General features: G+C 53.9%; 4 protein-coding genes and 2 non-coding genes across 6 annotated transcripts; 3 read left to right on the top strand and 3 right to left on the bottom strand.

Moving 5' to 3' along the window:
• Nucleotides 1–592: 592 nt before the first annotated feature.
• On the top strand, nt 593–1,229 carry BZA05DRAFT_442041 (uncharacterized protein; the record flags this gene model as incomplete). Its single annotated transcript, XM_051486715.1, has 3 exons — nt 593–892; nt 951–1,064; nt 1,116–1,229. 3 exons carry the CDS (start codon nt 593–595, stop codon nt 1,227–1,229), a joined length of 528 nt encoding a protein of 175 aa, XP_051342477.1.
• Nucleotides 1,230–4,595: 3,366 nt separating this feature from the next.
• BZA05DRAFT_t82 lies at nt 4,596–4,683 on the bottom strand. The gene has a single exon. It is a non-coding gene; the product is annotated as a tRNA-Asp (tRNA).
• Nucleotides 4,684–4,891: 208 nt separating this feature from the next.
• BZA05DRAFT_368823 (cytochrome P450) lies at nt 4,892–7,032 on the bottom strand. Its single transcript, XM_051481601.1, has 4 exons — nt 6,519–7,032; nt 5,929–6,452; nt 5,332–5,860; nt 4,892–5,281 (listed from the first exon to the last, which is right to left on the bottom strand). Exons 1-4 carry the CDS (start codon nt 6,934–6,936, stop codon nt 5,094–5,096), a joined length of 1,659 nt encoding a protein of 552 aa, XP_051342478.1. The 5' UTR covers nt 6,937–7,032; the 3' UTR covers nt 4,892–5,093.
• Nucleotides 7,033–10,062: 3,030 nt separating this feature from the next.
• On the bottom strand, nt 10,063–11,166 carry BZA05DRAFT_198801 (uncharacterized protein). The gene is made up of 2 exons (XM_051479471.1): nt 10,195–11,166; nt 10,063–10,125 (listed from the first exon to the last, which is right to left on the bottom strand). The coding sequence occupies exons 1-2, from the start codon at nt 11,070–11,072 to the stop codon at nt 10,104–10,106; spliced, it is 900 nt and encodes a 299-aa protein (XP_051342479.1). The 5' UTR covers nt 11,073–11,166; the 3' UTR covers nt 10,063–10,103.
• A 650-nt stretch (nt 11,167–11,816) lies between these two features.
• On the top strand, nt 11,817–13,029 carry BZA05DRAFT_433961 (uncharacterized protein). The gene is made up of 3 exons (XM_051486296.1): nt 11,817–12,267; nt 12,331–12,546; nt 12,600–13,029. Exons 1-3 carry the CDS (start codon nt 12,247–12,249, stop codon nt 12,699–12,701), a joined length of 339 nt encoding a protein of 112 aa, XP_051342480.1. The 5' UTR covers nt 11,817–12,246; the 3' UTR covers nt 12,702–13,029.
• Nucleotides 13,030–13,191: 162 nt separating this feature from the next.
• BZA05DRAFT_t59 lies at nt 13,192–13,276 on the top strand. Its single transcript has one exon. It is a non-coding gene; the product is annotated as a tRNA-Asp (tRNA).
• Nucleotides 13,277–13,705: the final 429 nt, after the last annotated feature.

Below are 13,705 nucleotides of genomic sequence, written 5' to 3' on the forward strand. Positions count from 1 at the left end.
ACATCTCCGACTCGATGCGCCTTCAAACTGGGTAAAAGTCACTCGTCACTCGTCGTAACCGTACGAGATGGTTCCAGCTGATCGCAATCGCACAGAATGAAACTATTCTACCGGCCGCCGCGTACGACGAGTTAGTACGGGAGAGTTTGTGTCGGTCAGCCTACCACGGAAAGCATGGTTCCCAGGGGCGAAAGCATCGACAACATGACCGTCAAAGCGACGAAAGCATGAAGTTATCTAGCCGTTAGGAGAGACAAATATACATTTCCCCAAGGGATTCATGTGAGGGGGATCGAAGTGAAGCTCGCTGCTGGTCTGGTACCGTCTCACTGAACCCAATTTTGGAAGAGAGTGTGTCCGGTGGACTCGAAGGGCCCAGGGCGCGGCCGCGCGGGTGATCAGGGACTAGGTTTGAGTGACAAAGGAAAGGGACATACCGCGAGCGTTTATCGAGTAGACAGTAGACGCGAACCGACCAGACGAGTACAAAAACCCGTCTGGTTCCGCCGTCGGAGAGATCCAGCATCAGCCCCTTGCGGTCTAACCAACACACTCTTTTCCCCACCATTCTCTTTTCCCCACCATCGCCACTATGCAGATGCTTAAAACCCTCTCCCTCCTCGCCGCCGTCTGTGTCACTGCGGTTTCCGCCGACCCCTATGGCCCCCTCGACGCCATCGACATCAACGTCCCCAAGCCCGCTCATCCCCCCGCCGAGGCTGCTAAGCTCAAGCGCGGTGCTCCCCTCGATGTCATCGACACCAACATCCCGCGGCCGGCCCGCCCCCCGAACAACGGCAAGCGCAACGTCATGACCACCTCCGCTCCGCAGTGTGGGGGTAGCTGCGGAGGATTCGACACCCGCTACATTGGCTGCTACCGGCTCGAAGAGGTACGCACCTACCCCCTCCCCCGCGTGCATCCCGCAAATATGAATAACAATTATGTAGGAGCCCGTGCTGGTGGAGAGAGAGAGAGGCGAAAACTGCGCCGTCGCTTGCTACAGGGCCGGCTTTAACTTTGCCATCGGCGAGCCCGATGAACTGGGCTTGTGTCGCTGCCTCGTGAGTCCCTCCCTTACCCCACCCCTTGGTACCGCGTTTTAAATCCAACAGAGCTTTGTCGACGGCGCTACCCGCCTACCCGACTTTGACTGCTCCGGCACCGGCTGCGACACCGGTCACGGCCGGGGGCCCGTGAGGATCTACGAGACCCTCCGTAGGGAATAGGCGTTGCACACCGCCCCCCAGCCGCGCGCACACCCAGCCGCGTGGGGGGACGGCTGGAAGCAGCGAACGACGGCGCTAGAGGTGGAAATGCAGGCATGAAGGAGGGGACGAAATGTTGCGATGCATGCCGTGTCTGGCCCCCACAGAGTTCGTCGCTATTTGCCTTTTGCTCTTTAATCTTGGGCGCTCGTCGTCTGTGTACCTTGGCCGTGTGCACACACTAGACTACTAAATTCATATTAAACTGTTGCTGTTTGAGAGGTGAGAGATCCTATGCGCGGGGCCTCCGAAACCGAGCTTCCGAGCCACAAGTCTCAGTCAGGATTGCTACAGTACTACACCGAGCCAGCAAATGCACACCGCCTATAACCTAATGAAGACAATTGCGAATAAGATGAAACAACAAACTCTCCGTACATACACGATACATCACTCGGAGTTTGGTGCGAGGTTACTGTCAAGAAAAGTGGTTTTTTTGAAGTAGTGTACTTACAGTCTGTCAGGCACAGCAGCAATATAGGCATGTGTAGAGGGAGGCGGGTGTGCCCCGAATAGAGACTGCTCGCCGCCTCCCGTAAGAACGGATAACGGAAGTATTACGACAGAGAGTGATCTCGCATGACGCGGTATACGGAAGTTTGTGATTTTATGACAGTTACGATTCGGATGTGCTGGGGATTCATTCAAGATTCAGACCATTACGCCTGGTTATCGTCTGATTCGTCTGGTGCTATGGCACCCTATGGAAACGACAAAGGACACAAGGTCCATATGGACTCTAGCAGGAGGCCTATGATGCCGAATGCGCAGCTATCGACTGAGCACTGGAAGCTGCCGGTAATAGGCGTCACACCCCCAGTAGAGTCATCATCTAAGGGGACGAGCAAGCGGCTGTTAAGAGGATGACACACGATGTCCTTGGCCCCGGCCAGAAATACGCCATCCAGGCACGGAAACACATTGCCACCCTCCGCCGAAGAGAGCCCAAGATTACCATTGAGGTTAGATGGTGTTCTGCACATAAACTTATACAGGCGTCGTTGGGAAGGAGAAGGCAGACGAATGGGCGGCACCACCACCACCCCGCCAACTTGGGGACTGATATAAAAGAACAAACGCAGAACTCAAGGAATTATTTTCAAGAAACGCCGACTTCGGGCCCCGCAAATGAAGATTATCACTAAGCCTTCCTTCACATCCCCATTTTACCTTTCTTGATGGTATGGCGCTTGCCATTGCCTCCGCGACGTTTCCTCATTCCGCTGCTTATATAGAACCCAATGTGTTAGATGTATGTCCCTCGTCGTGTTCGGTGGTAGTCGGTGACCTGCCTAGTAATCTTCCTGGTGAACTGACGGCCGGAAAGGGATTCCCACCCAGCGCAGGATCTACTGGAGTTTCCTCAGTCTCCTCAATCTCCCCAGTCTCTTCGGTCTCTTCAGTCTCTTCAGTCTCTCTAGTCTCTCTAGTCTCTCTAGTCTCTCTAGCCTGTCTAGCCTCTCTGGCCTCTCTAGCCTCTTTGGCCTCTCTAGCCTCTCCAGTCTCCGCGGCTCCCTTGCACTTGGCGTTCCCCTCCCTCTAGACAACGACGTTGTCCGGAGGGATCACGTTTCCTTTCTCAAAGGAAACCAGGAGCTCGTAGCTCCGAGGGTCTCAAAATACCCTCGTGGATTTAGAGATACGTGCAAACCTGCTGGTATGGCTTCGTATCCCCCTTCCCCCTGCATGCCCGCCGCAGTTGAAAATTCCCAGACAAACTGGGCAGATCCACTGCGGCACCGCAAGCACCTGATTGTTGGTTAGCTACATAAGCCGCGGCAGAGATACTAAGTGGCAACTTACGTCCTCGAACGGGTCGAAACCGCAACCCCGCCAGAGATTTCTGGAACACTGGTAGGCCTTGGCACACCGAGTGCACTTGGCCACCCTCCACGTATCGTGCAAAACATTGCACGCGTGGCAATTGAGGATCTCAGTTTCTTCTCGAGTGCCAGGTCCCCGTCGGTGTTCTCCTAGAATCTAGTCAGTAAACAGTACAAGAAGATGCGGGCGACACACATCATACCTCGTCCTCTGCGAGGGACCAGCCCAGGGTCCAACCTCGAGCTGCTCTTGGCAAACAATTGCCAGAGTCTTGCTTGCCAAGTGCTTCAAGCCCTGTGAAGGGCGAGCGGGCGAAATCCGTGAGGATTCGCAGGATTCTGGATTTGGTTCCCTTGCAGAATGAGGTTGTGGCAGACTCTTCTGGTTCGGGTATCCTTCTTGAAAGTGCATGGCCGAGTGAGGTTGATGGCGACGACGGGTTCGTTGAAGGTGGACACCTACCGAGGGGTTTGTCGGGCGTTGATATTGATGTTAATGTTGATGTCTGTGTTGAGGAGAGAGAGAGGGGAGAGAGTGGAGAGGGGAGAAAGAGGAGCCTTTTGTAAGAAAGCGGGGGCTACTTGGTGCGGCTTAGTGCGGCCGGTGCTGAGCCCCTATCCCTGCACCCCCTCATTCCCGCACACGCCAGAGAACCAGGCAACAGCACCCTAGGGTAAAAGGAATACGGCTCATTTGCTCTGTTAATTCAGGCTTCTGCTAGTAAATTTGCCTTTTTTCCTTTTTTTTATTATCATTCATTCATTGATTGCATGCGACTTATCTAGATCATGGCAATATCATCTACCTGTGCGTCCCCCCGTTTCCACGCCACTGTCCAACCCAACTTTCATCAGACGGCCCGATGTGGCTTTCCCTGCCCTCCGCCCTGGCCTTTCCCGACAGTATGTGAACTCACCAAGCAGAGACAGAGCTAGGAAGGGGCAACAATCGTTCCCTCTCGCCACGTCCGTCTTCACCGTTCGCCCCGCACCCGCGCCCCCCCGTAATCGCTCCTCACACCCGCCCCCGCCCGCGCCTCCGCGCCTCCGCGCCTCCGCGCCCCCGCGCTCCTACGCCCCTACGCCCTCGAGTCTTCGCACCGCTACCGCGAGTCTCTGGTCCGCTATTCTACATCGCTTGGCTCCTCAGCTTCAGCGTCCTCCTCCTCCTCCTCGGCCTCGGCACCCTCCTCCTCCTCGGCCTCGGCACCCTCCTCCTCCTCCTCCTCGAGTCGCCTCAGTTCCGCTCTCTCTTCCCGCTCCCTGAGCCTCCCACTCGGATGCCTCGCTTGCTGCATTTTCCTCGTCGGCCTCTGGCATCTGTCTGCCCACATCAGTGGTGGAGAGGGACTTTAGGATGGCCTTGCTATATCGCTTGTCTACGAAGAGGTCCCGGATTTCAAAACGGTCTTTGCCCCTCCTTGTCTTGTCTGCTACCTACCTTCTGCCCAGAATGTCTTTAATCGCGTCGAGATCGTCATGACTGATGGAGGCAAAAGAGATACTCTCTGTCAGGGAATTGAACCCTGGTCTCCCGCGGACTATCATGTGATGATGACAGGCGGAAATACTAACCACTATACTAACAGAGACTTGTGTGTTAATTTTGCATGTTTAAGTTTTATAGCATATAAAAATCTCGACGCAGCGAACGTTGTCGGCGTGTTTGGTTTGCAGGTCATTTGTCGTTTCGTTGGTCGTGATGGCTAGGGCTCTCAAGAGTCGGCGGGTTATTACCGGCATGTATTCCAGAGTAGGTGCACCGTTCACTAAAACAAGCAACAGATTGAGCGTAAAACCTGACTCGTCAAGACGTTATTGCGCAGACGGTTACATAAAAGTGAGCATAATTGAAAGACTACCCACGGTTCGTGTGCATGCCAGGCTGCCGGCAAGCACCCCCGCCCAGCTACGGCTCGCTAGATATCCGCCTTCACACGAGTGCTAGTATCCATCGATTTCGACCGACTATGAAAAACAACCGAACATCCTCTTATGTACCTCATGACCGAGGTGTGAAAACCATCTTCAATGGCTGCAACTGCATCGTGTAGTAATCCTTCTGGTTATTGCAGTAGTTGAGCGTGTCTTCGCCGTCTGCGAACGCCGTGTCGAAGTTCATTACCACTCGGCACAGGACCATCCTCATCTCCATCACGGCCATCGGTTTGCCAGCGCAGCCGTAGGGACCTATTATCGTTAGGTGGAGGTGCCGGGAGGAGGGGAGGCATGTTACATACCAATCGAGAAGGGGATAAACGCCTTGGGATCCTTCACAAGCTCCGGCTGGTCGGTCCAGCGCTCGGGGATGAATTCTTCTGGGCGCTCGAAGTAACGCCCGTCTCTGTGGACGGCGTACGTGGGTACGCTGACGGTGACATCGCCGGGGATGTAGACTCCGTTGATGGTCATTCCCGCCTTCGGTGTGGTGCGCGTAAGGCTTAGTGTCACCGGGGGTTGCAGCCGCAAGGTCTCGTTGATTACCGCGTCCACGTAGGGGATCTCCCCGGCGGCGGCTGTGGTGTACGCGCTGTCGCCTGCCGGGAATGCCTCCGAGAGGATGTGCTGCAGTTTGCGCTGGACGCGGGGGTTCGCGGCGAGGTAGTAGAAGAAGCCGGCGAGGGCCGAGGCGGTAGTATCGCTGCCGGCGATGATCATGAGACGGCCGTCGTCGTTGCGTCCCTCGTCGGCGAGCTTGCCGAGTCCGCATCGGTCGTCTTGGAGGAGGGTGGTGGCAATATCGGTCGATTTGGCGGAGGGGTTGAAGGTCTGTAATCCGCATTGCATCAGCAGCGCACAACAGGGAATCGGCACGGAGAGTGTCAAGACGCGCGTACCCGGATCTTCTCATCCACCTGTGTTCTGCACCATGCCTGGAAGTCTCTGAGCGTGGCTCCCGCACCAGGAATCTGCAACATCAACGTAATCAACCACGGCACCTGTCCGACCACGCCGAGAATGAACATGGCCGACATCAAGTTCTTCACGCTGTCGTGCATCTTCAGCGTGTCGATCATCCCGTAACTCTTCCCCAAGCCCACCCATCCCATAAAGTCCATGGCAAAGAATCTCGCCCAATCGGTGATATCGATCGCCTCCCCAGCATGCGTATGTAGTTGTTCCAAGAGTTTGTCGGTGAGTACCTTGCCCTTGGGCTCATACGACGAGAGCATGGTCCCGTTGAATGCGCGGTCCCAGGCGCGCCGCCGCATAGCGTGATGAGCTCGACTCCGACTCAGAAGGACCGAGCAGTGGTCTTCGCGTGCTTGGTGGCGGTAGAAAACAGCGCGAATGCACGGCGAGGACGAGCTGTATATCGCGTGGGTTGCGCCGGGAGCGGCGATGGAGAGCTCACGAGGGCCTGTATATAGCGTGAGCCGTTAGATCCCCGAGCCTTGCGATCATCACCGGAGTCGATTCAACCTACCAATCCGTACGAAATCTCCGTACTTCTCGTGCAGCTGCTGCGTCTCCAAGTGGCCTTGACACTTCTTCCAGATGTTCATCAAGAAATAGAACTTGGTGGCTCTCGCCGCAACGGGTCCCTTGAACCCCCGCAACCTGTGGAAGAACAGCCTGTAGATGAGGATACTCGCTGCGAGCGCAGTATTGAACCCTGCCGCGGCCACGCCGGATTTCTGTAGTCCATCGAGTAGTGAACTGGTGGGTAGGTAGAAGAGGTAAGTCAAGCCGGCGAAGACGGTGGCGTAGAGGCCGAAGAGTTCCAGGAGGACAAAGTCGGGTTCCAGATGGAGAGTCGAGAAGTGGTAGGCGGCGCCAAGAACGCCGGAGACGCCAAAGATGTGCACGGGGGCCGCATTCGCGAGCGTTGAAAGTGTAGACATCGTTGCAGCGGTCGATAATGGGAGCTCGAGATAACGTCGGCGAGTCACCTCGTTCTTATACCGCGACAACAAGTACGCTCAATGCCCTATCGCAACGTGCTGCGCTTGGCTCCGGATCCTGTGGTATGCATACCACCTTCCCTTTCCCTTTCCTGTCCGTAGATCATACCGGATCTCTCCGAGGGAAAAATGATCGATACGTTTGAGAGCTATAGCCTACCGGATGCGGACAAGTACAAAATCGTCTCCACTTTGACGACCAGTGCTCCGCCGGCACGCGTGTACATAGAGTAGATCGATAAACCAGCCCGATATCCTGTAACCCACCTATAGCGTAGTTTCATGCTAAAAGCTAAGAACTGCCGACGAAAGGCCCATGCAATGTACGATGCCATAGCTATATATGCCCATTGAGAATTCTAGATCCATCTTGAGCAAGGTTCGATCCCGGCGTTTATCGAGTAGTAGGAGTAGTAATCATAGTAGTAGTAGCAGTAGCGGTAGTAGTAATAGCCGTAGTAGTACTGGGTAGATATGTAGTAGCGCATGTTGAGCTTGCTACGTCAGCTGCTACTTGTCTCAGAGTCGAATAGCATGGGCCAGGGATGAAATATGCGTATCATACATACATTGCGGGGCCGGGACATACTATAGCTAGTGAATACATAGGAGGAGATGGTCGGTGATCAATGGTGATGCATCTGGTAGAGCAGAGCAGAGCAATGGAGCAGCCCCGGAATCGCTCTCTCTTCCGTCCACCGGTCCGGAGACGATTGACATCCGTTCTTGAAGCTCTGTTGCACGACGTTTTCCAGGTGTGGCTGGCGAAGAACGCGGAAGTACGTATGTGAGTATGTGCAGATGTGCGGATGTGCGGGTGTGCTAATGTGCACTGCGGAAGTGCGGAAGGGACTGATCCGAATAGGGAAGCGTCGGTCAACACCACGAATTGGGCACTGCGGAGTGTCGCCATAGTCTAGTACATAAGTCGGGACTCGGGCGCTGCAGCAAACGAGATGTGCACAGCATAGAGTAGTAAAGAGAAGGGTAGGGTTCATCGTATCTAGCAGTATGCATAGGTTGGGGTGAAACGCAATAATGTTCGGCTATTTTTCGTCAACACTAAGCGGGGAAGAAATAGGCAGCAACAAAGAACGGAAGAGATGAACTCAATGGAACACGCTACAGCGAAATAAGTCAATTAAGTGCTTACTGCTATATCAGAGACAACAAAATCGAGGAATGCGCGCAAGATCCAGGTCACAGTCGATCACTCAGTCGAAATGGTGACGGCGGGTAATATTTCGCGGATACTGTCTCAAAGTGGAGCTAAATGGCGGTCAACTAGGGAAGACGGTGCCTGTAGTAGCATTGAAAAAGTGCTGTCGCCACCATTGAAGGTTACTCTCCGAGCCTCCACCCCGACGCATTATAACTCCTACCACGATCTTGCCAATGCATGGCCAAGTGCTGTTGGCGACCAGGTTCATTTTGCTTACCCGCTGGTCTCGCAGAAGTAATCCACAATGCCAGGCAGCCAGGGTCTCGACCTTATCCGACCTCCGCGGCCTTCTTGCAAACTGCAGACTGCAGTAACTTCACATTTTCGCACGTGAAGGTTTTTCACGGCCCTCTGCCTGACTGCCATCCATTCTCGGAAGAAACTTCGACAATACTGCTCTAATTTAATGATTTTCTCTCGTCTCGTGTATACTGGCACGCGTGCAGTGTGATGAGCTACTTATGTTATGACTCCCGAGTAGCGCCAATACTTCGCTCGAGCTGCACTCTAGCAGCAACATCAGATCTTCCGGCCATCTCCCGTCTACCGTAGCCTACCCCTTTCCTCCGTCTCCCGCTGTGGATGGTGAGGCGCTGGTTCGCGGGCGGGCGACTTCAATAGCTAGTATGGTGTACTAACGGCGCAGCTGCGCTCTTTTGTCCGACTCCACTATGTATCCACCGCTCGTTCGCTCTCCGCTCGCTCTCGGTCTTCGTCGTCGCTGAGTTGCCTGGGATGGTGGCTGAAGATAACTACTTAGCGCAAGGCGCATATGCATGCCCGGGGAGTCGGGGACTTGATTTTGCGCTGCGCGTAGGCTTACCTTGTATTAGACGACGACGGCTAACTGCCTACAGGCTACCATACAGCCAGGCAATCACATATGCTTTGTGCTGGCACGGGGGGCCGAGGTGCGTTTCTTGCGAGGATGCCTGGAGGTGCCTGGCGAATCATGGAGAGATGCTTGCACCGCTTTGGCAGGCAGCCGGAGATTTTAACCGGTTGTGCATATATGGCGCTAGTTTGTCGCTAGACTTCTTTCGCGAGCCGTTACACACGAGCATGGCTGCCTATTTTTTTTTGGTCACAGTAATGCATTTACTTTCCGGTTGCGATCTCATTTGCACCATTCGGATCCTTTATTCCCACCCACCAGGTTTCCTCCACTGTCGCTGTCTCCGGTATGGGAAACATAAGGCATCCCATCCAGCTTGTTGGAACGTGCCAATCACCTCTAAGCTCCAGGGGGGTGAATCAGACATCCAGGCAGCAATCCAAATTCTAGTTGGGCCTAGAAGTGTCGGGCCTCCTATGTATGAGGATAAACTTTCCTCAGATCTAGATAAGTAATCTGCATAGCTATTTAGGTGGTGGAATTAGCTGTTGCCTGATGGGTGCCTACCGCCACGTAGTAAATATGATATGAATAGCGTCCCTTCAACTATCGGGAGAGCCGAACTGTTGCCTTGAAGAGAATCATTCGCTGTGCCGGAATAGAAAGCAAATTTGTACTCGAACATGTCCTTCAACTTCTTTGCGCCATTAATTCTGTCTCGTCTCAGGTATTCCTGGTTCTACATGACTGCCTAGACGCCCTACCCACGGAGTCAAACGCCAGATTTCTTCTCTGTCAGGCACGGTGATGCTAATGCGACATCGCAAATGACTCAATACGCACTTCGAAAAGTTGCAATGTACTATCCTTCTCTGCGATGCCTTTGTAGCGACTCGCTCCCCTGAGTTTCTTCCCTTCGGACCTTCCTTCTGAGAATCCGACGTCTGTGCTTCCGAGTAAGCCGCGTTGAGTCGGACCGCACCGCCCGCCTGTAAGAGCTCTTATGTCTAGATCTCGAAGTCCGGTTTTGCAGACAGCTCCTCATCCCCATTAACAAATCATAAGATCGAAGGAAAGCACGAATTGCATCGTCTTGCATGCAGAAAGCCAGACTAAGCTGACGGTTACGATATGTAGATACATATGAGGACTCCGCGGTGCCAAGTAAAGAGGAAACGAACAGGAAACGAACAAGAAACACACGACGATTTTCTGTTTAATCATCATTGCATTCGACCTTAGTAGAGCATGACAGATTACGTGTCGTATTCCGCCCGGCTGTCTCGGACCGCTGGCCGGTCGCGAGCTCGATACCGGTTCCCTATTGATTTCCGCCCAGCCCTCCCCGCTCAATCCTCCCCGCACCACCCTCCAGGCGCAACCCTCCTCCGGCGCGACCACCGTAGAACCCTCTCCACTGAACCCGACAGATAGAAAGAAAGACAGAAAGACAGACAGCAATGCAGAAGGAAAGAGAGAATGAGAGAATGAAGGTACTAGGTAGTCCAGTTCTCGCCCGGTCCAACCTCCTGTGAGTTCCACTAAGAAGTCCAGTTTTTTATCCCTGCCGCCCGTGTTTTCCTCCGCCCGCGGTCCTCGTTCGTCTGAATCCTCTTTCTCGCCCTCACACGACGAGTGATACTGTGCGTTACCGCAGCAACGGCGATAAAACAGCGAGTGAATTTCTGTGACTCGCTCGACCGGTTGGTATGTAAATGACGAGGGGGAGAAAGACATGCGATCCAATCCAATACAGTCCGAACACGAAGATCGGTCGGATAGGTACAACACCGTTATGAGTCGACTCCAGAGTTTCCTCGTTCCGTCCCTCCCCCGTACCTGCGCATCTCGTGGGATCTGATCGCTGACAGCTGTGGGAGCCCGCTCCGGCTCCGCCCCAATACATGCATGTGTGTAGGTGTAGGAGGCCAAATGGAGTCGGGGACTGGGGGTGAAGGGGAAGGGGCAGCGAAAGAACGACCTGTCACCTGTCAACCAAGCCGACTGCTGGCAGTACATCACAAACGCCCACTCGTGTTACTCCATATAGTTTAGTGTGCATAACTGTCCGATAGGAACCGTGGGGCTGAATCCTGTTCTCTCCACCTCGCACAATTCCATCGTGTGTATCAGCACGGGGCGCACGACGCAGGGGTAATGGCATCTACCGCTGTGTATGGAACTTACCGTGCGTTACGTGGGCAGCCCTATCAACAGTGACGGAGTTTGCTTTTTTGGTGGAAGTGTGGGGGAATTTGGTCTGAGCCGTCGTAGGAGATTCCGTGATACGACCTACGGGATGGCTCCCTTCTCGACTCTCGAGGTGGATCGAACTCGAGGGGCGAGACGGAACGAGGTGGAGGTGCGAGGGGTGTGCGTGCACAGTGCGCGTTCTGCCTTGCGGCGACCTAGATTATGGCCAATGGGTGAGCAACAACCTGTGAAGCCTGTGGTTTGTGGTGGCTGTAAGACTCGATAACGTATCGGTTGATGTGATGGACGGTGATTCACACTTCTGCTTGGGTTTACTTCTGAAGACACCGAATCGCAAACGAAGGTTGAGCATGAGAGAACGTGGGTGGGGGGGTGGAGTGATCAAGCCGAGCTTCGTTGGTAGGACAAAATGCTCAGCCGCCCACCTGGTCTCGTCCGGAATCCGAGCCCTGTGACCACATCCCTAGGCTTCCATCGTCCGGTCGCGTATCATCGATAAAGCTTTGGCGGTATATCCTGCTGGTGGTGACGTATCTCCATAGTTTCCATTTTACTTTCGCTTGCTCACCTTACGGCTTTCTAGAAAGTATCCCATCTATGCTTACACCGATTGCCTGTATGTACTCTACATCTTAGCTGTGAAGAATAATATGGGTCACTGCGGAGAGTCGAGACATCACTCTTGCATAGGCACAGTTGCATACGGTTGTGGTACAACCACCTCGCTTGTCCCAGTCCTTCATTGGTTCAGCGAGTACGAATCACCAGCTCGTGTGGTGACGAGCAATGTGCTGCGCCCCGAGGAACGGTCCTCTCGCTGAAGTTTTATCGCGATGAAGTTTATAATATAAAGCCGATGATTCCACTCCGACAAGATGCATCGTTGCGGCATCCACCGACGTCCTACATTCGTTACCGAAAGTTCCAAGTTCAACGTTCAAACCAACTCTGATCTACATACCATATCGATCGCGGGATCATGACTGCAGGCGAAGCACGTGTTGGTCATACCGTCATAGCTTGCGCTTTCTCCTATTCGGATCGTACTCACAGGCAGCCTTAGACATTAGCCCTCGACCGCACGCACCGGTTCTTCGTCAGCCACGTCCTCCCGATCGGCCTGGGCATAGTCGGCTGTGCGTTCGGCATCGTGGCCGTCAAGCTCGCGTACAAATCCCTCGAGGAGAGCCGCCTCGCTAGTTCGTGGGCTCGCTACACCTACGACTTAGCGATAATCGAAGCAAGAATGTCCCTGATGTCGCTATGCGCACAGACGCCGGTAAGCCCCTCCCCCGCGCGCTTATTCGTGACCGAGCTGACTAGAGCAAACAGGAAGTGGACAACGTCACCTGCGCCGAAGTCAGGACGTGGGAGTACCTTCTATCCGCCCTGAAGGTACTGCGGCCGCAGGGAGGTCCCCCCGTCGGGAGGTAGCTCCTAGCGATCCGACGCGGTTGAAAGTTTAAACTGCTGTGGACGGATACGGCCATGTCGATGGCGGGTGATGGCGGTTGAGGTTGAGTTTGCGAGCTGGTTGCGAGCTGGCTGGGGGCATTGGGAGGGCAGGAATACGGGGGGTATTGGAGCTGCAGCACGTTTTGGTAACTTGGAGATGGATCATGGGAGCGAGGGACTGGTCTCTTGCTTTTGTTTGGGAGACGCTGCTGAGATGACTACTGAGCCAGTGCGCGGGAGGATAACCCTGGTTAATAGGAGTATGGAGCTGCATACAATGTAGGTAAACTAAAAAATCTGCATGCCTATTTTATACCTTCTTGTCGCACGCGTTGGTGCCTTAAGGTATGAGCGCGACAGTTCGCAGGAGCTCAACAGTCGGGAGTCGCATGTAAATGGCGACTAATTGAAACTAATTACGAATGGATGTATGATATTTGCCATTGAGCTTGGTCACCAATCACGTGAGTCTCTGTTAGTATAGTGGTTAGTATTTCCGCCTGTCATTCCATGATAGTTCGCGGGAGACCAGGGTTCAATTCCCTGACAGAGAGTTCTTTTTGTCCTCACCCCATCGAATGGTGGGGGAAATGAAGGACGTTTGTCTACTTTTCCTGCAGGCTGGCGTGGTGAAGGATCGGTCTTGAGTTGTGCCAATTGCCAAAGCAATTGTGTGGCGGAGCAACGGTGGCGTTAAGGTTAGGGTTGAACACGTGAGGACCATCAGCTGCACGTGCCCTTGATCCAGAGTATATACCGGTCGTGATTGTAGAGCCGAGTTTGCGGGGCGAGCGGTCTCACAAATCACTGGGGATTTTTATTGTCCGCAACTTTGCAGTCCATGGATTATCCTATTACTATTGTATGACTTTTAGCATTCCGGAACGCACGCGAGTACCAGTAGAGTGGACTACTTGACAACGGGAGTGACACTCTACTATTTACTCTATTTTTTGCTTGAAGATCGGGCAGAGATCGCGGCG

This window comes from Tricharina praecox, assembly GCF_024521635.1.
Source record: "Tricharina praecox strain CBS 144465 chromosome Unknown BZA05scaffold_4, whole genome shotgun sequence".
Taxonomy (NCBI): Eukaryota; Fungi; Ascomycota; class Pezizomycetes; order Pezizales; family Pyronemataceae; genus Tricharina; species Tricharina praecox.

What these genes read in the sequence shown, in the direction of transcription:
- BZA05DRAFT_433961 (XM_051486296.1), top strand. Translation starts at nt 12,247, where the DNA reads ATGACTGCAGGCGAAGCACGT. An exon ending in TGACTGCAGGCGAAGCACGT is followed by an intron (nt 12,268 to 12,330) that starts GTTGGTCATACC and finishes AGGCAGCCTTAG; the next exon opens with ACATTAGCCCTCGACCGCAC. An exon ending in CGCTATGCGCACAGACGCCG is followed by an intron (nt 12,547 to 12,599) that starts GTAAGCCCCTCC and finishes TAGAGCAAACAG; the next exon opens with GAAGTGGACAACGTCACCTG.
- BZA05DRAFT_368823 (XM_051481601.1), bottom strand. Translation starts at nt 6,936, where the DNA reads ATGTCTACACTTTCAACGCTCGCGAATGCGGCCCCCGTGCACATCTTT. An exon ending in AGGTGGATGAGAAGATCCGG is followed by an intron (nt 5,861 to 5,928) that starts GTACGCGCGTCT and finishes TGCGGATTACAG; the next exon opens with ACCTTCAACCCCTCCGCCAA. An exon ending in GTTTATCCCCTTCTCGATTG is followed by an intron (nt 5,282 to 5,331) that starts GTATGTAACATG and finishes TAACGATAATAG; the next exon opens with GTCCCTACGGCTGCGCTGGC.
- BZA05DRAFT_198801 (XM_051479471.1), bottom strand. Translation starts at nt 11,072, where the DNA reads ATGTACTGCCAGCAGTCGGCTTGGTTGACAGGTGACAGGTCGTTCTTT. An exon ending in GCACCGCGGAGTCCTCATAT is followed by an intron (nt 10,126 to 10,194) that starts GTATCTACATAT and finishes ATTCGTGCTTTC; the next exon opens with CTTCGATCTTATGATTTGTT.